The sequence below is a fragment of the Pan troglodytes genome, chromosome 1 (assembly GCF_028858775.2).
Source record: "Pan troglodytes isolate AG18354 chromosome 1, NHGRI_mPanTro3-v2.0_pri, whole genome shotgun sequence".
In the NCBI taxonomy this organism is placed as follows: Eukaryota; Metazoa; Chordata; class Mammalia; order Primates; family Hominidae; genus Pan; species Pan troglodytes.
In genome coordinates this window covers 282,096-304,191 of record NC_072398.2, presented here as the reverse complement: position 1 = coordinate 304,191, position 22,096 = coordinate 282,096, and the positions used below count along the sequence as shown (strand labels likewise).

Here is a 22,096-nt window from a genome sequence, read left to right as displayed (position 1 = left end):
GCTCTTCTTCAAAGCTCCTGGAGTTCACATCCCTATCCAATCTCCCACCTGTGAGTTCAAGTGCCCTCAAACCCCTCCCACCCCCCAGCCAGTCAAGCCCTGACTTGGAAGTCACCTTTTATCTAGGTTTTAATTTCAGAGAAACAACGGATAATTCATAATGTAAGTACATCCTGAACACTGCAGCAGACAAAAATACTGCCTATCTGAAATTTCAGTGGGTTCACTGTATTGATAAATCTGGCATCACTACTTGTGTCCCTTCTCTACATTCATGCTCACATCCAGACACATCTAAGATCCCAACCCTCTGGCACTCTCATCTCTTAGCTCAGACAGAGCCCACTCCACCCTGCAGGCCCCTTTCTACCAAACCCTCTCCTGGCACCCATCACCTCACACAGCATGGCCCCATGAGGCACCAACTCCTCCCCTGCTTCTCTACACTTGCCCTGTACATGACCACCCTGGCCATGGGGCCTTCCACCCCCCCAAGAGCATGCATAGCGCAGCTCAATCTGGTCCTTCACCTCCCTTCCCTGACCACACCATCTAAAAAGCCTGCCGCCTAACCCTGCTCTTCCCTTGCCCAACCCTTGCCTCATCTTTGCCCCTTTTCTCTTCCTCCAGCAAGGACAGTAGATGTTAACTGTTACATAAACTACTTTATTTAAATAAAACCAGGAAAGACCCTTTCCCCCTTACACACCAGCACATGCACACACGCACACCCACACCCTCCCTCCCTTTCGGCTGTCTGCCCGTGGCCACCTCAAACCCCGAGGTTCTCATTGTGACCAACCTCCCTCAACCTGTAGACCCCCGTGCAGAGTCCAGTTGCCCACTCATCCCGGGTGCTGGCAGAACATGGGCCTGGAAAAGAGCACTCCATCATCCTGGGGTGGGTCAAAAGGAAGGACCGGTTCTCCCAAGGCACCCAGGTCTGGTGTGGCTTCCCTACACACTGGGAGCACTGCCAGGCAGCTGGAGCTGCTCCCTGCGGAGGGCAGAACTTTTCACCCCAAGCCAACCCCTCCCTGTAACAAAGGAAGTAAGAGGGTTGGCAGCCAAGCTTCAGTGTGCCCCGAGGGATCCTACAGTAGGTATTTTCAGTTTGGGGAAGAGCAAGGGAGAGCAATTGAGCACCAAATTCCCTAACCCCGCCCTGCAGGAGGGTGCTGAGTCAGTTCAGCATCCTCTACCCAGAAAAAGTAAACACAACTGTGCAGCAAGAGTGAGGGTGGGAATGACAGGGGCCTAAGCCTTCAGGACCTCATGACTTCACCCCCAACATGGGCCCTGTTAGGGACCCACTAGCACCTTGGCAATGGTGAGGACCCAGCCCAGCGGAAACACCATCCCCACAGGAGCCAGTCTGGAGTTGGTGATGCTCCCTATGTTGACAATGGGGTTGGGTTTCTCTCCCTGACACCAGCTTCCTACAGGTCGTGTAAGTTCTGCTTTGGGGCACACATCGCAGAGTGCCTCAGGTCATGAAAGGGAATGCTGAAGAGAAAGGTGGTGTCTTCCGGAGGCACACAGTACATCTTACAGGTTACACACGGGCAGGCTGGAGCAGGACGGGGGGCAGGGCTCAGCAGCATACCTAGGGTACCCTCCAGAGTTGCCTTGGGAAGGGGGGCGGGGCTGGAAACCAACGGGAGGGGTGACTGTCCATCCCCTCCGACGGGAGTACTCAGGCCCAGCACCCACTTTCTCTGATGAGCTTCCCAGTGCCTTCTAGACCAAGTTCCCTGAGGGAAAAAGCCAAACAGATGGAAAGAGAGGGAGCAGAAAGGGAAAGCAAAGGGTCAATGCCCTGCAGATCGTGATGAGCTGGCAGGCAGAGGCAGACAGAGCGCCGAGGGCAAGCCTTCTGAATGGGTAAGGCAAAGAGAGCTGCCTGCTGAGGGGAAGGGGGAGGCTGTGAGAACGCCAGGGCAGGCACAGAGGACTCGAACACAGCTGGCCTCTCCCAGGGAAGCACTGGAGAAGGGGACCTTCGGGAAGACGAGGCCCCAGAGGAGAGGGCGTGAGAAGACTGTGGGCCCCAACCGGCCCGTGGTAGCAGATTCAAGCCAGGAACCCTGGCCCCTCGGCTACAGGCTGACGCTGCGCTGGTGCCGACCCCCACGGACTCCGCCGTCGCTGCCCCGGCGCCCTCCACTCCGGGTTCCCAGCTCTTGGCCGTCCAGACTGACGTGGTCCGAGAGGCCTCGCAAGTGCTCCACGGAGTCGCACTTCTGCAGGTCTGAAGCCACCGTGCGCAGGCTCAGCAGACTCAGGGTGTCGGTGTCGGGGGCGGGGCCGGGCCCCAGGCTGCTGCCCTCCTCCAGCCCCGCACCCTCGGCCCCCTCAATCCCGCTGTCTCCGTCCTCTATGTCCTCAGGTCCTGCTTCGGCCCCCACGGGGGAGGAGCGCCGAGGGCCCAGGGGGTGGGGAGGCAGACCCCCGCGGCGCCGTGCGTGAATCTGCTCGCTGATCTGCTCCAGGTTACGAAGGGCCACGGAGTAGCGCGTCTTGGCCTGAGCTACCTGCTGCTCCAGTTCTGTCACCTTGGCCTTGTGCTCCTGCAGAGGGCAGAACAGAGCAAGGCGACCCATGGGGCACGTCTCCACCTTCCTCAGCACTCTGCACTGAGGTCTGAGGGCCTGCTCTCCCAGAATACCTGGACAGCTGGCTCAGCACCCACCACAGACCCACAACACCCTTCCCTGCTCCACTCTCAGCACCCACCACAGACCCACAACAGCCTTCCCTGCTCCACTTGCTCTGCGTTGTTCTTCCCCAGCAATCCTGCTCCTGACCTGAGCCCCACCTTCCAGAGCCTTCCTCTCAGGCCTTCCTCTCCCCCAGCTCCTGCTTCCTCATCCTCTCCCCACTGTTCCCTTTCACCCAATGGCTGGTTCTTCTTCCCCATCCCAGATTTCCACCAGTTCTTTTCCTCTTGTTTACCTCCCTTCTTCCAACTACGTTCTCGCCGTCACCAGCCCCCATCGCCAGCCCCCATCCCTACCTCTCACTCCTGCAAGGTCATTTGGAACATGTGTGCCACCACCCTTCCCCACCACTAGCCGGAGGCCTCACCCTGGCCACCTCACCAAGATGGCCCAGAGAGGCCGACCAGCATCCCCTCCAGCCTGCACCCCCACCTACCCATTCCTCCTCCCCCTCACCCACTCAGCTACCTCCAGGATCTGGCTGAACTGGGCCTTGAGCTCAAAGTAGGGGCGGCTCTTGCCGATGGCCCTCCGGAGGGTCTTCTGCAGGGCTTGGACCCGAGCCTCAGCCTGTTGGCACAGCCGAGTCACTCGCTGGTGCTCCCGCTCACCTCGAAGCCGCTCTTCCTCCGCCTCATTCACCTGGCCCAGAGGACACATCACTGAGCCAGGACCCATGCTTCAGTCTCTGGCATCTGCCCCAGGCTGCCAATCTGAACAACGCCCTGGGGGGAACCCAAACAGGAAGATCCTCTGCAAACCCCCAACTGTGTACAGAGCCCGAGACACGCAGGGGAACACGGGGTCTACGAGCCTCAAGACAGCTTATTTCTGTCTCTCTTGGATCTGCTGCCTGACCGTCGAGGACCACATCACAGGCACATGCCTCTGAGCCACGTCTTCCCCATGTTCTTGCCTAGTGTCACCTGCACCACTGGCTACTCAGCTTTGCTGCTGCCAGGAAAGGGATGCTGGTGCCCACTCAACCACTTGAGAGCATCAGGGGAATGTCTGTCAGCACATCACACATCTGCAGCAGCCATTCTCTTCAGGGAGCCCTCAGCGCCAATGGTTAGGGATCTGGGAGTGAGAAGAGCCCGTGTGGGGAGCCACAGCTGTGCGCTGGGTTCTCCAGGTTTCCACACCCTATGTGGGCACCGTCCAGGACAAGTGGGCCGAGGGTGGGTGGGGCTCTGGTGTGCTTCTGCTCAGGGTGTTGTGCAGTTGGCCCACTTGTCCTGGTAGACAAAGCGGCTGGAGCCCTCACCTGCTCCCTGTTCAGGGGTAGCTCTACACTATACACCATCCCCTAACCCCTCCCCCCGTGCTGTGTGCTCTCATTTGCATGAGCTCTAGAGTAGAAGTGAGGTGCCTGTTCTGTGTGAGGGGCAGATGAAGAATCACAAGCCACAAACACCCCCTCGAGGAGCTGACACCTGCCCTGTGCAAGCTGAAGGTGGCAGACAGGGCCAACGGCAGAGATCCTTCCGCTCCCCAGTCCCCTTTCAGGAGCTTGGAAATGATACGTAAATTACACTTCAAAACTCGGGGTGTATTGTCAGAGCTCAAAAGCAGGAAAGGGAGCAGATTCTGAAAACAGAAGCGAGGAGTCACACAGCTAAACATAATAAAATGTGAATGTTGACTCCTCAGTATGCACCAGGGATGAATTGTTTGGGTTAGTCCCACACCTGGAGGCAAACGTTCAAGAAGAGCCCAGGATGACATTCTAAGTCAGAGGGAAATGGAATATGGGAAGCACTGGAGGCCAAACAGAACAGAAAACTAGGAACGGGTTTTGCCTGAAACAGAATCGAAGTTGAAAGAAGGCTAGAATGGAGGGAAGAATGAGGAGGTGAGGTGAGAAAGACATGGCAAAGGATGGACGAGAACCAGCGAAGGGGACCTGCCGGCACCGCCCGGCTCACCTTGCAGGTAGCATGGTTCAGCATCTCCTGCCACGTGGGGTCCAGTCGGTTCTTGTCAGCCATGACGCCCTGCTCAGCCACAAACACCATTTCTCGAGCAGCGTTGTGCATGCTTACGGCCCGCTCGTACCGCAGCGCTGCCTTCTGTGTCTCCTGCTGAGCCTGGCGGGAGAGGGATATCAGGATGGGGAACCCTGAGGGACCCCAGCTGCCCATGGAGACCCATAATAGACGTGAGGATAAGAGAAGGAGGAAGGCCTACTAGCAATGTCGGCTTCATTTCCCAAACTGTGCTGAGGATAAATGCCAAGGAAGCAACATTCTATAAAGAATATTTCATAAGGATATGGACTAGAAGAAATAAAAATTTTGCCAGTGGAGGGTAGGTGTGTGAAATCCAGCACTCCCAAAGGCTGCTAGCCTTTTCCCCTAGGGAAAACAAAGGAAAACACAAACCATTTTAGTGTAAGGTGGTTAGCAACATAGACAGAGTCTTACAGAAAAGATGACCTTGAGACCATCAATTCCATGTTCAGCAGGCAAGCTGAAGGAAGTAATCAGACAAGTGCTCAGAGACAGTCATCACAGCCATACCAACCAAGCAAAAAACAAAACAAACCTAACTTTTCAGTTATAGGACATCGGTTAAATAAATAATAGTACATCTAATATAAGAAAATAAGCTGGGCGCAGTGGCTTCTGCCTGTGAGCCCATCTACTTGTGAGGCTGAGGGAGGAGGATTACTTGAGCCTAGGAGTTTGAGGTTACAGTGAGCTATGATCACACCATTGCACTCCAGTCTGGGCAACAGAGCAAGACCCCATTTCTTAAAAAAATAAAATATTAATCAGTCCTTTAAAATGACGGCTTGGATGTATAGTTATTGACATGGAACCATGTCATAATGCTAATAAAAGAACAAAATAGCACATACTGTGTAATCTCATTTGGGCTGGATATACAAGGACACGAAATATGATTAATACAGCACACATGGTTATCTGTGCTGTATTAATCATATTTTTATTTTCTATACTTTATGATGCTTTCATGTCTTGGGGGACCTTACTGGCCAAGGACAAACTGCCCCTTCCAGGGCTAATTCCTAGAAACAGTAAACTCCCCTGTAAGTGTGCCTTTCATATGCAAACCAACCACCTAATCCAAAGCCTGGATCCCCAGCTAACTCCTTTACCTACTTCTCCCCCACCAAGCTGATATTTCCTCTGCCCTAGGTCATCCCAGGGCCAGGTACTAGACAATTAGAGGCCACCCCTATAGCCCAGGGCCTAGCAAAATTATTCCAACTATCCACTCCTAAACTTATCCAAACTTGCCTACCCTGCCTCACCTGCCTCACCTACTCCTTTCCACGAAAACCACACTAAGGCTCTGTGCTTTGCTTTCTCCTTCACTTCTTCTGCCTCCTGAAGGACCCTGGTTGCTTCCCCGTGTGGCCCTGCATGGCATGGATGTCCCCTCCTCTCGGGAACAAACTCTTCTTCCAAGGCAGTTGTCTGTATCTGTCACCTCACCATACAGGATGACAACAAATCCCAGGAAACAAAATGCATGAAATGTGCATGGTAGGATTTTGGGTGATTTTTGTTTCCTTCTTGTTTCATTATGTTTTTCCAATGGTGAACACATATTATTTGTTAAAAGTAATTTGTTACAGAAAAAAGGGGTGTGGGATGGGGAAAAGAGTGAGGAGTAAGCAAAGAAAAGATTCAGAAGAGAGACATGAACCAAAGGGAAGAGGAAATGGGCGCAGATGAAAACAACAGGATGTTAGAACTGACATATCTGATACACCCTAAAGCCTGGTTCCTGATACGCAGAAGGCACTTAAACATTAGCAGGGCTGAACTAAATATTCTCCCACAGCCACCCTCACCATTTTATAGACTATAAGCCCAGAGCCCACGTGGTAAAGGAACCTCCTGAGCCCACAGAGCTGGTTCCGACCAGCCAGGTCTAGCCCAGAGCTCTGCCCTCAGGGTCTGGTGTTTTGTCTCTCACTCCATATAGAGACAGAAGAATCCAGGGCCAGGCTCAGCACATAGCCTTCCTCAAACGTGGTCAGCCAGCCATACCTCCTTAGCCAGCCGCCGAGCCTCATAGTAGGGCCGGGCTTTCTCGATGCAGCTCCCCAAGTGGGAACCCTGTGTATTCAGTTTCCTCGCCGACTCCTGTAGGATCCTCCGATAGGTGGTCCTGGCCTCCTGGAAAGGAACAAGGCAGAGGAAAGGCACATGTTTGGGTCCCAGCCCCTCTTGTTTCTCAGACACACCCCTCCCACTGCCACTGCCTCAATCTGGGAAAGAGACAGATGGAGATACTTCCAAGGACCAGCCCAAGCACATAAGGAAAAGGACACTCACATCCAGCTGTAGTTCCACCTGGTTGATCTCCTCGCTGGCCTGGTTCAGGTGCTCCAACTCCTCCTGCCACAGAGAGGGGTGGCAAATTAGTGCAGTGGAAGGAAGTAGCCTTGAGTGAACCATGCAAGGCAGGAGCAACACAGAGAGAGAGAGCCCCACTTGCCCAGGGAAATGAGGTGAGACACTCAGGAAAGGAAAGAAGATACGGAGATTGCCAAAAGCTTTCTTGTCTATCAGGGACCTGATACATACAATCTCACGTAATCCTCACAACTCTACCTTGTATTGGGTAGTAAAACCCCAGTTTCAAGGATGAAGAAATTGAGGTTTGGAGAATGCAACACTAATATGCACAACGTGAAGTTGTGGTGAGCCCTCACTCTCTCCGTGAGATTGCAACACTTCCTCAAACTGAGGGAGTCTCCTTGGACCTGAAGGCTCACTCTCTGCGAGAGGATGGCCACCTGGGCCAGGGCAGGGCCACTCAGTCAGCACATGTTTACTGCACACTTATCACCTCTCAGGACCGTGAGACCTGAGAATTCAGGACATAGAGGTGGCAGCCTGTAAGGAAACCCAGCAAGTCAGCAGCAGGTCCTGGGCAGTATGTGCAGCCTTGTGAGGGGTGGGTATGGGTGCTCTCTGGGTAGCAAGGTCACCTAACTGGGCAGCAGAAGGTCAGGGTAGGATGCCTGGAACACTTGCTCACCAGCTGGAAGGACTTCATAGACACAAAAGTGCCAGTGAATGACTAGGCAAGGTGGCTCACGCCTGTAATCCCAGCACTTTGGGGAGGACCGCCGGGCATGGTGGCTCACGCCTGTAATCCCAGCACTTTGGGAGGCCGAGGCAGGCAGATCACCTGAGGTCAGGAGTTCGAGACCAGCCTGAGCAACATGGTGAAACCCTGTCTCTACTAGAAATACAAAAATTAGCCGGGTGTGGCAGCGTGCACCTATAGTCCCAGCTACTTGGGAGGCTGAGGCAGGAGAATCACTTGAACCTGGGAGGCAGAGGCTGCAGTGAGCCAAGATCACACTACTGCACTCCAGCCTGGGCAACATAGCGAGACTCTGTCTCAAAAAAATTAAGTGCCAGTGAAGAACAAAGGGCCAAGGAACCAAAGGGGAGCAGGTACCCTGGGCAGACAAGTTGGCAGGTGAGAAGGTCGGTAAGGCTACAGCACTATGGGAGGTAGTACCAGGACTTTCTGCAATGGCAAAAGGGTCTCTCAGAGCCTAGTGCCAATGTAACGAAAGCCTGGGGGAGCCAGGGAGACAAAAGTGGAGGCTGGGACGGGCATGGTGGCTCACACCTGTAATCCCAGCACTTTGGGAGGCAGAGGTGGGCAGATCACTTGAGGCCAGGAGTTCGAGACCGGCCTGGCCAACATGGTGAAGCCCTGTCTCTAGTAAAAACACAAAAATTAGCTGGGCGTGGTGGCACGCATCTATAATCCCAGCTACTTGGGAGGCCGAGGCACGAAAATGGCTTGAACCCGGGGGGCAGGGATTGCAGTAAGCCCAGATCGTGCCACTGCACTCCAGCCTAGGCGACACAGTGAGACTCCATCACAAAAAACAAACAAACAAAAAAGGTGGAGGCTGTCTATAGTATTCCAGGTGGCAGAGGAGAGGGCAGATCCCAAGGCAACGCAGGACACAGAATCACAGGGGCTTGGTGGATGACTAAGGTCAAGATCAGGAAAGTGTATAGAGTCCAAGAAGCCTTTTGGCCTGCTTGGGCAATGGGTGACCATGACCGCAGGTCCCTATAGAGCAGATCCTGTGGGATGGAGGGAGAGTCCTGGGGAAAAGTTGCTGGACAAGCTGGTTTGAGTGCCTTCCTGGCCCCTGGAAGGACTGGAGAGAGAAGCAATAGAACCATCCAGGGCTTTCCATGAAATGGCAGAGAGCTGAGAGGGGTACTGGCCTCAAGTCATCCTCCCTTGCCCGAGAAAACACAAAAGTTCCCAGAGCCCCTGGTGAGCTAAGGACACTACTGAGGAGCAGTGCTGGTCTGTGCCAAGGGCCTTGTGCCAGGAAACACCTGGTGCCCAGCTACAGGATTTGCCTTCACCAGCCCCTGCTGTCTCCGGACAGGAGGCTGGACAGGCCAGAGGGACCCAGCCCAGCATGTGCCTGCTGCCCAGACCCATGACTTGCACTTGGCAGTGACGCCACAATCACTTCCCACTCATATGGCCGTGATGTTGGCCCCCACTCACCTCATTCGGGCCTTTCAGCAACCCAGTGAGGGAGTCAGGCTGACACGCACAATCTTCCTTTTAGTCCCTTCTACCCCTTCTATTCTCCCCCATCCCCTGCCTTGATCCTGAAAAGATCTGGGTCAGCAGGTGAGAATACAGGAAATGGTCTGACATGTTAATTACAGTAACAGGAAGAACACAAAGGTAGAAACCTGTAATGGAATGAGGAATGAGGATATGAAAATGCACACACCTACCTACAACAGTGTAGACCCTGCCTAAGGAGGGCCACAAATCTGGCTCTAAACTAGGGATGTCCAATCTTTTTGCTTCCCTGGGACACACTGGAAGAATAACTGTCCTGGGCCACACATAAAATACACTAACACTAACTACAGCTGATGAGCTTAAAAAAAAAAAAAAATCGTGGGCAGGCGCAGTGGCTCACACCTGTAATCCTAGCACTTCAGGAGGCCGAGGTGGGAAGATTGCCTGAGCTCAGGAGTTTGAGAACAGCCTGGGCAACATGATGCAAAGCCCATCTCTACTAAAATACAAAAAAATAGCTGGGTATGGTGGTACACACCTGTAGTCCCAGCTACTGGGACGGCTGAGGCAGGAGAATCACCTGAATCTGGGAGGCGGAAGTTGCAGTGGTCTGAGATTGTGCCACTGCACTCCAGCCTGGGTGAAGGAGCAAGACTCAGTCTCAAAAAAAAAAAAAAAAAAAAAAAAAAAATCGCAAAAAAAAATCTCATAATGTTTTAAGAAAAGTTTACAAATTTGCATTGGGCCATGTTCAAAGCCATCCTGGGCTGCATGTGGCCCACAGGCCACGGGTTGGACAAGCTTGCTCTAAATTTTCTCGAAGAGACATATTCAACAGAAACGTAACAGGAGCTGCACATGGAATTTTTAATTCTAGAAGCCACATTTTTTTAAAGTAAAAAAATTTTTAAAAATGAGTGAAATTATAAAAATACATTTAACCCAATATATACAAAATATATTTCAACATGTGATCAACATAAAATAATATTATTATCCATACTTTTACTTTTTTAAACTAAGTCTTCAAAATCCGTATGCACTTGACTCTTGTGACACATCTCAACCTAGACAGTGGCATGTGGCTCCTGTGTTGGGTGGCGAAGGTCTAGAAGTTGTTGTATTTGGGTAGATGCATCTACAGTGTCCCACAACCCAGTGTCCATAAAATAACAACCATTCTGGAAGAACAGGCAGCCAACACAGCTCAGGGCCCCAGAGGAGGCATAGGGTCAGCATCAACACTACCAGACACATGGAACTCCAAGTTTCACAGTGCCTTCCGAACAGAGACATCACCAGCAACTGACATGATCACCCTAACAGGCCCTAAAAAGGCAATGTCTGTCAAGGTGAAAGGCAACCTACCTCCCTGGGGGCCCAGCTTCCTGGGGCTTGACGAGGCCTACAGGGGCTTTTAGGCTATCTGGGAGACGAGTGACCAGTTCTTTCAGCACCTCCTGCTGGAATATTCTTTCTCAGCAACTTTGCATTTGATAGATGAGAAACAACCAGGCGGAAAATTAGTGACAGACTTGGGTCTGGATCCAGGACCGACCTTTGATCTCACTTTCCTTCCACTGTGACCACCCTCCTGGGAATGAGGACACCATTGGAAGGACATCTCAGTAAAGAAAGAAGTGCTGTAATCTAGGAAAACCACAGCCCACGTAGGAAAAGGACAGGGATTGGAAATGCAACAAACATTGATTGTGTGGGGTCAGTTGGTAAAGGCCACCCTGCAATGTTCATGTGGCAAATCAAAGTCCAAGACGGGATCCCCACTGGATTCCATGGCCTCAAATGCTTCCAGTCATCAACTTCCAGCTCCTGACGAGATCATCAATGGATTGGATGGCTCAGCATAAGTTGTTACTACTGTTAAAAGGACAAGAAGAGCTGTTGCTATTGGCAAGTGGCAGGAGTGGGCATTATCTTTCTATATGGGAACTAGCTTCCCAGTGGCACCTCCAGCAATTTACAGAAAGCCATCTGCTGATGGGATCTGTCCCCTCAGAGTCACAAAGCTCTCCCTAACAGGACAAGAAGATGCCTGGGGAGCAAAGCAGCCTGGAGGGCAAGGTCACCACAGGAGGGAGGGGGACAGCCCACCTAGGCGACACCCAGGGAAAGGCTGAGCAGGAATCCTCTGAGGACCTGGGACGGTTTTGGGCAGTCAGCAACACATTGCATTTGGCCTGCTTCACCAGGGACTCCTGGCACTCAGCTGAAACGGAATTCGAGGAGGACAAAGTCTGATTCAACGTGCATTATCCATCAGTGAGGCAGCAGCCAGCAGGGAGGGCTACCTTCCCAGGGCACAGCAGCCAGATTCCCAGGATGCCAGGACACTGAATCAAAGGCATGGGGACTCAGGCTGCAGATGCTCCCACCCCACCTAGTGCAGACCATCAAAAGACTCAAACTAATGGTAACTGGGGCCAGGGTGATGACTGTCCTGTGAAAGCTAAACCCATGCTTCTAGATGAGGTCACAGAGGTTGCAAAGTCACCCTAGAGAGTTTGGAAAGGAGCAGGTAAGCGAGAGCACTCACATCTGAGGAAAGAATGCAACCACTAAGAGGGGGCTGAGAAAGTCACAGAACAGACCCAGGTCCAACCTAGATCCACGCTCCTTTCCTCTTCCCTCCACTGGAACCCTCTCGGAAAGCTGAGGATGAACCTGGAGGACTCAAAAGAACTCCACTAAGATCATGACATGGAGACCCAGCCAGCAGCCTTCCCTGGAGGGACAGCACGCTCCAGGTAGGCACCAGTTGACTTCCTTCCAACTTCCAGAGGAATCCCACCATAAATGGCCATGGAGCTGCCTGCCTGCGAAGGAACCCCAGCCCCAGGTCAGAGAGGGCCTCATCCTAAGGACAGCCATTTCTGGGAGCCTCAGAAAACACCGAAACAGGCGCTCTACCTTTGGGATATACCTGGCCCAGTGGATTTGGCTCTGACTGTAACATCAGAATCCCTTCTCACCCCACCCAGACTAAGAGAATCCACATGTCTGGAAAGGCTCAGGTAAGGGTATTTTTGAAGCTCCCTGGTGGCTTTTTATGGACGGTGGATGGAAACCCAGTAAATGCACTGAGAATCCAGAGAAATGAACACCCACCTAAAGCACTGAAACACATGATCAGAGCAATGTGCATGGTCTGGTGAACTGTCAACACTCAAAGGGACCTCGAAAGACAAACACCCCAATCTCCTCCTCATCTTGAAAGCCCAAGCACAGAAGGGCAAAATGCCACCGGCCTCCTCCATGAAGGGTGCCCCTCAAGCCAGGCTGCCTCTCTCACACAGCAAGAAGACACTGACTCCCTGCTGAGGTCAGAGCACTGGCGTACCCACACCTGTGTCATCAAATGAGGGAAGCTATTACTAGACCTTTCCTCCCTATACAACCCACAACATTCCACAACGTGTTGTGCAGTTTAGCAAGAGAGACGAGGGTCTGCTTTACCCTTCCTGCACCAGCGACATCACAAGTTCACTGGAGGCAAAGTAAGTCTTACGCTACCTCAGTGTACTCCAACTCTCATAGAGCTCATCTGATAGAAGAGTCAGTGATGACAGAATATTCTATTTATGCAGTGTCAGTATAACATTGAGGAACTGCTTTTTTTTTTTTTTTTTCTGAGATGGAGTTTCGCTCTTGTCACCCAGGCTAGAGTGCAGTGGCAGATCTCAGCTCACTGCAACCTCCGCCTCCTGGGTTCAAGCAATTCTCCTGCCTCAACCCCCCAAGTAGCTGGGATTACAGGCACCCACCACAACACCTGGCTAGCTTTTTTTATTTTTAGTAGAGACGGGTTTTCACCATGTTGGCCAGGCTGGTCTCAAACTCCTGACCTCAGGTGATCCACCTGCCTCGGCCTCCCAACATGCTGGGATTACAGGTGTGAGCCACCATGCCTGGCCGAGGAACTGCATTTTTACATGTTAATTTTAATTGATTGTGTTTAAATAGCCACATGCAGCTAGTCCACCCTATTAGACAGCACAGTGCAAGTATGACTCTTCCTACTACTACCATTTGCCTATGCAGACACTGGAAAAATACACAGGAGTAATAGAGGCCAAGTAAAGAGACCACAGTGGATTCTCCTCTGCAGAAACCTTCTCTGGAGCAGGGCAAGGAAGGCTGTAGGGAGGCATATAATGCACATTACACAGCCCTCCTCCACAAGCAACAGAGAGACAGCTCTTTCCCAAAGTGCTATCTACAAACTATCACCAAGGAACAAGCAAAAAGAGTTTGAGAAAGAACTGTAGACTTGTGTCAGAGCAGAGCAAGAATGAGTTGTGCAAATCAGCTAGACCAACTGCTCACTTTACAGATGAAGAAACTGAGGCTCAGAAACGTAAAGAAACTTCCATAAAAATCATAAATCATGGGGTTGGAGGTAGCATGAAACTCAGCCCAAGACTTTTTTCACTACAACTGATTTCCTCAGAGGATGATAAATCTGTAGAAATAGCAAGAAAAATTGGCTGTTTTCAATGCAATGTCAGGCAGAGCAGAAATAAATTACTGACTCATGCCAGAAACAAATGGCTCACCACTGCTCCATTATAAGCATGGACACAGTAGAAGAGGAACCCACACACACACACATATCCCAGGAACCCACACAGAGAGTGAAGGAAGAATGCCAGGACTGGCTTTGATTTCTTCCCAACTCACTGGAGTAATCCAATAAAGGTTTGCTGACAGATAAGCCTAGGAATTTGAGCCTTCATATGTTCTTGCTCACCTACAGAAGAGTCACTTCCACAACATCAGAGTCTTGGAGATGTGACCGGAACAAATGGCAGACTCAAGCCCCAAACATGCAGGAGCATCCTGGTCGTCACCTGCCCAAGAAGCTTCCTCAGGAAGTCATTCTCAGCCAATTCCCTGAAACACTGCAACCCAGCTTTGATTGGCCAGGCATCTCTTCCACATGGAGTTGGTCTTCCTCACTGACTACCCCCAGGTCTCCTACACAAAGATCTGCCTGTCCTACCAACTAGATTGTAGACACTCCAAGGCAATAAACTGCTCTTCCATTCCTTTAGGAGACCCACTATCCTGAGGGCCAGGTATGTATGTTACTAAGGATTGGCCACAACAAAAGTTACAAATCCTTGAACATATGGGGTTTCTTTATAGATCTAAAGTTGATGCTACCTTTATAACACTGGAAAGGTCTCACTGTTTACAAGGGTGAAACACATTATCAGAGCAATGTGGGCCGCACATCCCTGGAAGGTACTGCTGAGAAGGTGAGAAAGGGGAAAAGATTCTCTCACTCAGCCTCAAAACTGTCCCCCAGTATCAAAGTCATCTCCTCTCACACAGCATCCCTAACTAAGGTGGCAGCCCCTCTGCTTATCTGGAAAGAAGTACAACACACCTACCCTCCACTGACCTAAAGTGTGCCTCCTCCATCTACTGCCAAGTGACGCTTTGCTCCTTCAGTGAAGCTTTCAGCAATGCCTCCCAAGCACTAAGGCCAGGCCTTTCTCTGCACTCCATCAGCACTTCAGACACACAACTCTTTTGGAACTTGTTACATCACCCTGCAATGATTTGTTGACAAACTTGTTCTCCTTTCCTGCCCCAGCAGACTGGGGACAGAGTAAGTCTAAGCCCTCATTCATCCAACACTCTTCAGGGAGGCTGGAATCTGGGCTCTCCTTCTCTCCCCGCTCTCAGTGCTCTCACCTGTATTCTAGGATCCAGTTCTTCCTCCTCTCTTGGGGACAATTTGGCCTCACTGCTGCTGCTTCCACCTCCTCCAGGCTCTTCTGCGACTGGGCTCCTAGGGACTTCATCCTCTACAACTTCAGGCCGCAGCTCCCCCTGTGGGGTCTCCCGCCCTCCTGGAACCTGTCTGAGCTCAGCCATGCTGACAGGGGGAGGGCAGAGCCCTATGCACAAGAGAGGACTGACATGCTGGGACCAGGGCCCCAGCTTGGGGCTTCCTGGGCTCTAGATGGCCAGGAGAAGAGTTTCTCTTCTCAAAAGGCAGAAAAGGTGGGCACAGGAAGAACCTCACACTAGGTTAGAGGTTGAGATTCAAGTTGTCAGTGGGGTTCCTAGAGCTGAAGCCTTGTCTGTGCAAAAGTTCTTCCCTTCCCGCCACAGGGAGTCCACTGTGACAAACCCGGAGCAACAGCTCCAAGGCAGGGGGCAAAGGGGGCTTGGATCCTGGGCCGAGGCCTGCTAGGAGGAGCACCATTCGGGAGGGTGGAGGCAGGCGCCTCCAGGCTGTGGTGGCAGCTGGAGAGAGAAGGCTGGGCCCGAGCTGAGGCTGTAGGATGAGCGTCTCTGGGGAGCTGCAGAGAAACAAAGGCCAAGTATATGGTCATGTCAGCATCAAAACCGCAGCCACCAGCCCCTTCCAACTCTATAGCCTCCCAAAAACTACACTCTCACCACGCCCCCACCCATGTATTCCGACCAGTCCCTACCTCAACTTCTCTCCTTAGCCCTCAAGGACTTTAGATTCTATTCTTCCCCCGTCCCAGCTCCTCTCGACTCAGGCCCTCCTCAACCAGCGCCTTCGAGACTTTCCTCTGCACCCCTAGGCTCTCCTCCATCTCCTGTGGTCTCCCGCTCGTCCCACTCCACCCCAGCCCGGCTTTGCGATTCACCTTGTAACCCCGAGCCCCACCCCACCTTCTCTGTCCAACCCGAGACATCTAAGCCTCCCGTCTCCAATTCCACACTCTTCCGCAATCCCAAGGACCCTACTCCCGTCCATTTTACCCAGCCATGCGCAAAAGCCCCCCGCACAGCCTTACCTCAGTTTACCTTCCCGTCCGCGGAGCCTCTAGGCTGCAAACAATCTTCCCCCCTCCCTCCCCGCAACAAGCCGATCCAACCAAAAACGACCAGGCAGACCAGAAGCGGAAATACATCATCGGTGAACAACGCTCTCCCTCCCACGCTCTCTCTCAAGCCGGGCCTCCTCGGGAGGCCTCACACTCCCCCGCCCTGCCTTCAGTTTCCGTACAAAATGGTGCCCCACGTTGCTCAGGCTAGCCGTAGGTTGCCTCCAGACCATACTCCACCAAGGCTGAATGAAAGAAAAACATGAGAATGTGGTGCTGAAGAAAATTAGGGCGCGGGAGGGAAATCGAGAGTAACTGGTGAGAAGAGGAATACTAGATATAAAACGGAGATAATAGCCTCAGAGTGAGTAGTGCCATCTTGCTTTACGGAGCTGCGGCGGCGGCTGCCGGAAAGCCACTTCCGGCCTGCTCCACGAAGGCGGGCGCGACGCCGAAAGTGAGCTGGTAAACTTCCGGCAGTGGCTCCTGGGGCAACTCGAGTCCGGACGCTGGCGGACTTCGCGGGCGAAGGCAAAGTCGATTTCCAAAAGTGACTTTCCTCACTCCAGTGAAGTCGGCGGAACCCTTACTAACGGCGTCTGAGCGGACGGCTCCGATGGGTAAATCCCACTCCTCGAGGCCTCTGGACCTTGCACCTTGAACGACATTTTGGTGGGGTCACCAATTGCTCCGTGAATACTAATCAGGAACTTAGTCAACATTAACTCAGTTAATTCACTCGTGCACCCAGGGTCAGATGCCCTCGATGAGCAGGAGTTTGTTACATGGCATTGTGTATCGTTACCTAGGTCCATGAACGAGCGCCTGCTTGTCACCTCTAGGTGTCGCTTGGTGAGGCGAGGGCCTAGGCCTAAGGGGAAGGGCTTCATCCAGGGTTGGATGTTTTGTTTTTACAAAAGGCGTAACTTCCTCAGAGTCAACTCAAAACTTTGCCCTGCAGATGGAAAAGGCAAATGGGCTGAATTCCCCTCCTTTTTGGATCCTGTCAAAGACAACCCAGCTAGACATTGAAGCAGTGAAAAAGACTTTATTCAGTAACTAGTTACAGAAAGGAAAAGAACTGACCTCTGTTCCGATTTGTACAGAAGTGACTGGGCATTTCAAAGGGAGAATGAAGGAAGGAAGGTGATCAGGGCTCAATAGTGTCAGAGAAGTGAAAAATTACAGATTTGATTGGCATAGATGCGATTAGGCCAGATGTGTCTGCTAGCTAGCAGCTATAGAAGTTAGAGTGCTTTTTTATGTATTTATTTATTTTGAGACGGAGTTTAACTCTTGTTGCCCAGGCTGGAGTGCAATGGCGCGATCTTGGCTCACTGCAACCTCCGCCCCACCCCCACCCCCTAGTACAAGAGATTCTCCTGCCTCAGCCTCCCGAGTAGCTGGGATTACAGGTGCATGCCAACACATCTGGCTAATTTTTCTATTTTTAGTAGAGACGGGGTTTCGCCACGTTGGCCAGGCTGCTCTCGAACTCCTGACCTCAGGTGATCCACCCGCCTGGGCATCCCAAAGTGCTAGGATTACAGGCGTGAGCCACCACGCCCAGCCTAGCTTGCTATTCTTGCACTGAGATTGGGAGGTAGAGGCTCTGCCCTTCTTGACGATCAATTTCAAAGGAATGGCTCTCAGGTCCTTTAGAAGGACCTCTTGAGTTGTAGCAGACGCATAAACACCTTAAAGAGAAGAAGGAAGGATTCATAATGGTAAGCCCTTAATAAACGCCCTGAGAAAGGGAGGTCAGGAGCCTATCATCAGGTGTTGGCTAGAACAAATAGTAAATTCTCCTGGTAGCATTGAGCTTTCTCAGGCAGGCATTTTCATGGGGGAGCTGGGGTTCTCCTAGGGACATGATCTTACACTGCTAGAAGGCATGCTAAAGTTTGTCTCTTAGTAACTCAGAGGTTTGGATGGAGTCATGTGCCAAGAGTTCTACAGTTCTCAGTCCATTTCTTCTATCCCTTCATCCCATGAATAACGATTTTTTAAAATTGAGCAGAGCAAAATATATTCCTTTAAAAGAGGTGATTGAAAACAGATTTTTCCATTAAATTGGAGGTTTTGTTTTTAAAATTACAAAAGTGATTTTTCTAATTTCAATAAGTCAGCAGGACCTTGAGTAACATTGTCTAAGTAGACAGCTTTGATGGATAATAACGCCTCAGTCTTCTACCACAGTCCTTTTTATTATTAAGGTGCCATACAAAAACCATAAAAATTAAATATAAGGTGATAAACATGATTTATTTGTTGTCTACCAGTCACTTTACTTTTGTAGAACTAGAATTTCACTGTAATAACCTCATTTTACCCAGGATGTTCTGTCTACCCTAGCCTGAATTATCTAACCTTTCTTATTCAGCACTGCTCCAATACCTGTCATTCTTATACCCCATCCCATAGCTCCTTTTCTCTGTGTAATGCTTAGCAATCACAAACTGCTGCTACTTGTCACAGATCTTTGGTGGGAAAACATTATGAATACATAGAATGACCAGACCCCTAGATCACATCCTGAGATTTAGCAGCCCCTTTAAAGTCTCCACTGGCCTCTTCCAAGGTTAACTCTCACCCACTGAGACCACATGTGAATCTATCATGTATAGATTGTGATATAATCCCACAATAGTTTTTCTGCTGGGTTTGGATAATGTTTTGGGTAGGAAGAGATTGGGCGATGCTGTGCATTGATTTAACCTAAACTTGTTTATTGAAGCCAGCACAAACATGATGAATTAAAACTTTTGTCTACAGCAGCACTGTCTGAAACACCTTTCTGCAAAGAAGGAAATGTTAATCAGCTCTGCACAGTATGGTAGTCTGTAGACACATGTGGCCATTTAGAACTTGAAATGGAGCTACTGTGATTAAGAAGTTGTATTTTTTATTTTAATTTAAATAGCTCTGTGTAGCTAGTTTCTCCTTTCCTGGACAGCACGTTTTTAGAACCTGCCTTTTCTATATAATTTCTCCAGAATACATACTGAACTTTCACATCTTCAATACAAAACAAACAGCCTCTCAGTCTCCACTATCATTTGTCTTTTCTCCACTTCCTCCCTTCCCATTCACCCCTACAGTCTGGCTTCGGATGCTGCCAATTCATAGGAATTACAAAGTTAAGGTCATCCATGCTCTCAATATTGCCACATCACTGACATCTGACACTGGGTTATTTCTCTCTTTTTTCTTATCATTTAGCTTCTGAGTCACCCTTGTACTGGGTTTCCTCTTCTCTGGCTTGTTGATTCATTCCTTTATGCAGTATGTCTTTACTGAGTGCCTATTACGTGCCAGAATTTCAGGCAATGATGAGAAAAAGGACACTATCTCACTTCCCATGTAGGTGATAGTCTATGGTGCTCATTTTATTTTATTTTTGTTTATTTATTTATTTACTTATTTATTTGAGATGGAGTCTCACTCTGTCGCCAGGCTGGAGTGCAATGGCACGATCTCAGTTCACTGCAACCTCCGCCTCCCAGGTTCAAGTGATTCTCCTGCCTTAGCCTCCTGAGCAGCTGAGACTACAGGCACATGCCACCACGCCCAGCTAATTTTTTTGTATTTTTAGTAGAGACAGGGTTTCAGCATGTTGGTGAGGCCGGTCCCCAACTCCTGACCTCAAGTGATCCACCTGCCTCAGCCTCCTAAAGTGCTGGGATTACGAGTGTGAGCCACCACGCCCAGCCGATGGTGCTCATTTTATCAACTGGTGAGATTCAAACTAATTGGAAGACAACTCAGATATATGTTTTACCTTGCAACCCAGTATACATATATGTGTGTAAATATATTCATTAAAAAGGTACAGGACCTCTCCCCTCTCCCCTCTCCCCTCTCTCCTGCACGGTCTCCCTCTGATGCCGAGGCGAGGCTGGACTGTACTGCCGCCATCTCGGCTCACTGCAACCTCCCTGCCTTATTCTCCTGCCTCAGCCTGCCGAGTGCCTGGGATTGCAGGCGCGCGCCGCCACGCCTGACTGGTTTTCGTATTTTTTGGTGGAGACGGGGTTTTGCCCTGTTGGCCCGGCTGGTCTCCAGCTCCTGACCGCGAGTGATCTGCCAGCCTCGGCCTCCCGAGGTGCCGGGATTGCAGACGGAGTGTTGCTCACTCAGTGCTCAATGTTGCCCAGGCTGGAGTGCAGTGGCGTGATCTCGACTGGCTACAACCTCCACCTCCCAGCCGCCTGCCTTGGCCTCCCAAAGTGCCAAGATTGCAGCCTCTGCCCGGCCGCCATCCCGTCTAGGAAGTGAGGAGCGTCTCTGCCCGGCCGCCCATCGTCTGGGATGTGGGCAGCACCTCTGCCCCGCCACCCCGTCTGGGATGTGAGGAGCGCCTCTGCCCGGCCGCGACCCCGTCTGGGAACTGAGGAGTGTCTCTGCCCCGCCGCCACCCCGTCTGGGAGGTGAGGAGCATCTCTGACCGAACGCCCTGTCTGAGAAGTGAGGAGCCTCTCCGCCCGGCAGCCGCCCCGTCTGGGAAGTGAGGAGCCCCTCCGCCCGGCAGCCGCCCTGTCCGGGAAGTGAGGAGCGTCTCCGCCTGGCCAGCCGCCCTGTCTGGGAGGTGGGGGGCGCCTCTGCCCGGCCACCCATCGTCTGGGATATGGGGAGCGCCTCTGCCCCGCCGCCACCCCGTCTGGGAGGTGTACCCAACAGCTCATTGAGAACGGGCCATGATGACAATGGCGGTTTTGTTGAATAGAAAAGGGGGAAATGTGGGGAAAAGAAAGATCAGATTGTTATTGTGTCTGTGTAGAAAGAAGTACACATAGGAGACTCCATTTTGTTCTGTACTAGGAAAAATTCTTCTGCCTTGGGATGCTGTTAATCTTACCCCCAACCCCGTGCTCTCTGAAACATGAGCTGTGTCCACTAAGGGTTAAATGGATTAAGGGCGGTGCAAGATGTGCTTTGTTAAACAGATGCTTGAAGGCAGCATACTCCTTAAGAGTCATCGCCACTCCCTAATCTCAAGTACCCAGGGACACAAACACTGCGGAAGGCGGGAGGGCCCTCTGCCTAGGAAAACCAGAGACCTTTGTTCACATGTTTATCTGCTGACCTTCCCTCCACTATTGTCCTATGACCCTGCCAAATCCCCCTCTCCGAGAAACACCCAAGAATGATCAATAAATACTAAAAAAAAAAAAAGGTACAGGAAAAGATCTTTACCCAAATTATATGTAAAGCACATTAATATTTTTATACTATTTTTAAATGCTGGTGGAGATTTCTTGTTGATTTCATTACTTATTCACAGTTTGAAAACCCTGTCCTAAATGTTACTGTGCCCCAGGCCCTGATGTTAGCTTCTGACCATCTCATGCTGCCTACTTTCCCTGAGTGTCCTTACCCTAGTGCATGGCTGTAGTCCTTACCCATGGCTACTGTTCCTTCCTTAGAGCTCTGTCTTCACAGACTTTCCGCAGATCACATTCTGAGATCCTTCAGCCTTTGAGATACTGCTGGCCTGTCCCAGAGTTGCCCCTCTCTCATGGATCCAAATCTGATTTCATCCCCTTTCCCAAATCCTGCTCTAATGACATTTAATGTTGGTAGACGGTTCTACAGTCCACCTCTTTACCCTAGGGAAAAACCTAGAAGGCACCCCCCACATTGCTTTTCATCACACTCAGTATCTCAGAGAGATGCCTTCTGTTCATCTCATTGCCATAGCTTCAGCTTAGACTCTCCTCATTTCCATCATAGATCACATACCTCAGAAGTCTTCTAAATCAGCGCTTAAAGTAGCACTTAAGCAATGATGGAAGTTACTATATTTGCACTGTCCAATATGGTAGCTACTAGTCATGTGTAGCTCTTGAGCAGGTTTAAATAGCCACATATGGATCCTGCCACAAGGATCCCTCCTAGTTCCTGGCACTAATAAACAACGAACCAACCCCTATAGACTGACTTTATGAGTGAAATGTAAAAATATGAAAGCCA

At 51.0% G+C, this 22,096-nt stretch overlaps 1 protein-coding gene across 6 annotated transcripts; it reads right to left on the bottom strand.

The window, feature by feature from the left end:
• Positions 1-645: 645 nt before the first annotated feature.
• Positions 646-16,954, bottom strand: SH3BP5L (SH3 binding domain protein 5 like). Of its 6 annotated transcripts, none has more exons than XM_063789839.1 (8): positions 16,094-16,525; positions 15,012-15,625; positions 10,659-11,168; positions 7,034-7,096; positions 6,746-6,874; positions 4,649-4,810; positions 3,189-3,362; positions 646-2,570 (listed from the first exon to the last, which is right to left on the bottom strand). In XM_063789839.1, exons 6-8 carry the CDS (start codon positions 4,757-4,759, stop codon positions 2,100-2,102), a joined length of 756 nt encoding a protein of 251 aa, XP_063645909.1. In that variant the 5' UTR covers positions 4,760-4,810; positions 6,746-6,874; positions 7,034-7,096; positions 10,659-11,168; positions 15,012-15,625; positions 16,094-16,525; the 3' UTR covers positions 646-2,099. The 6 variants fall into 6 exon arrangements, with proteins under 6 accessions (XP_063645909.1, XP_063645922.1, XP_063645929.1 ...); XM_063789852.1 differs by having other exon boundaries at positions 3,189-3,445; positions 16,094-16,193; XM_063789859.1 differs by having other exon boundaries at positions 3,189-3,445; positions 10,659-10,884; positions 16,094-16,193.
• Positions 16,955-22,096: the final 5,142 nt, after the last annotated feature.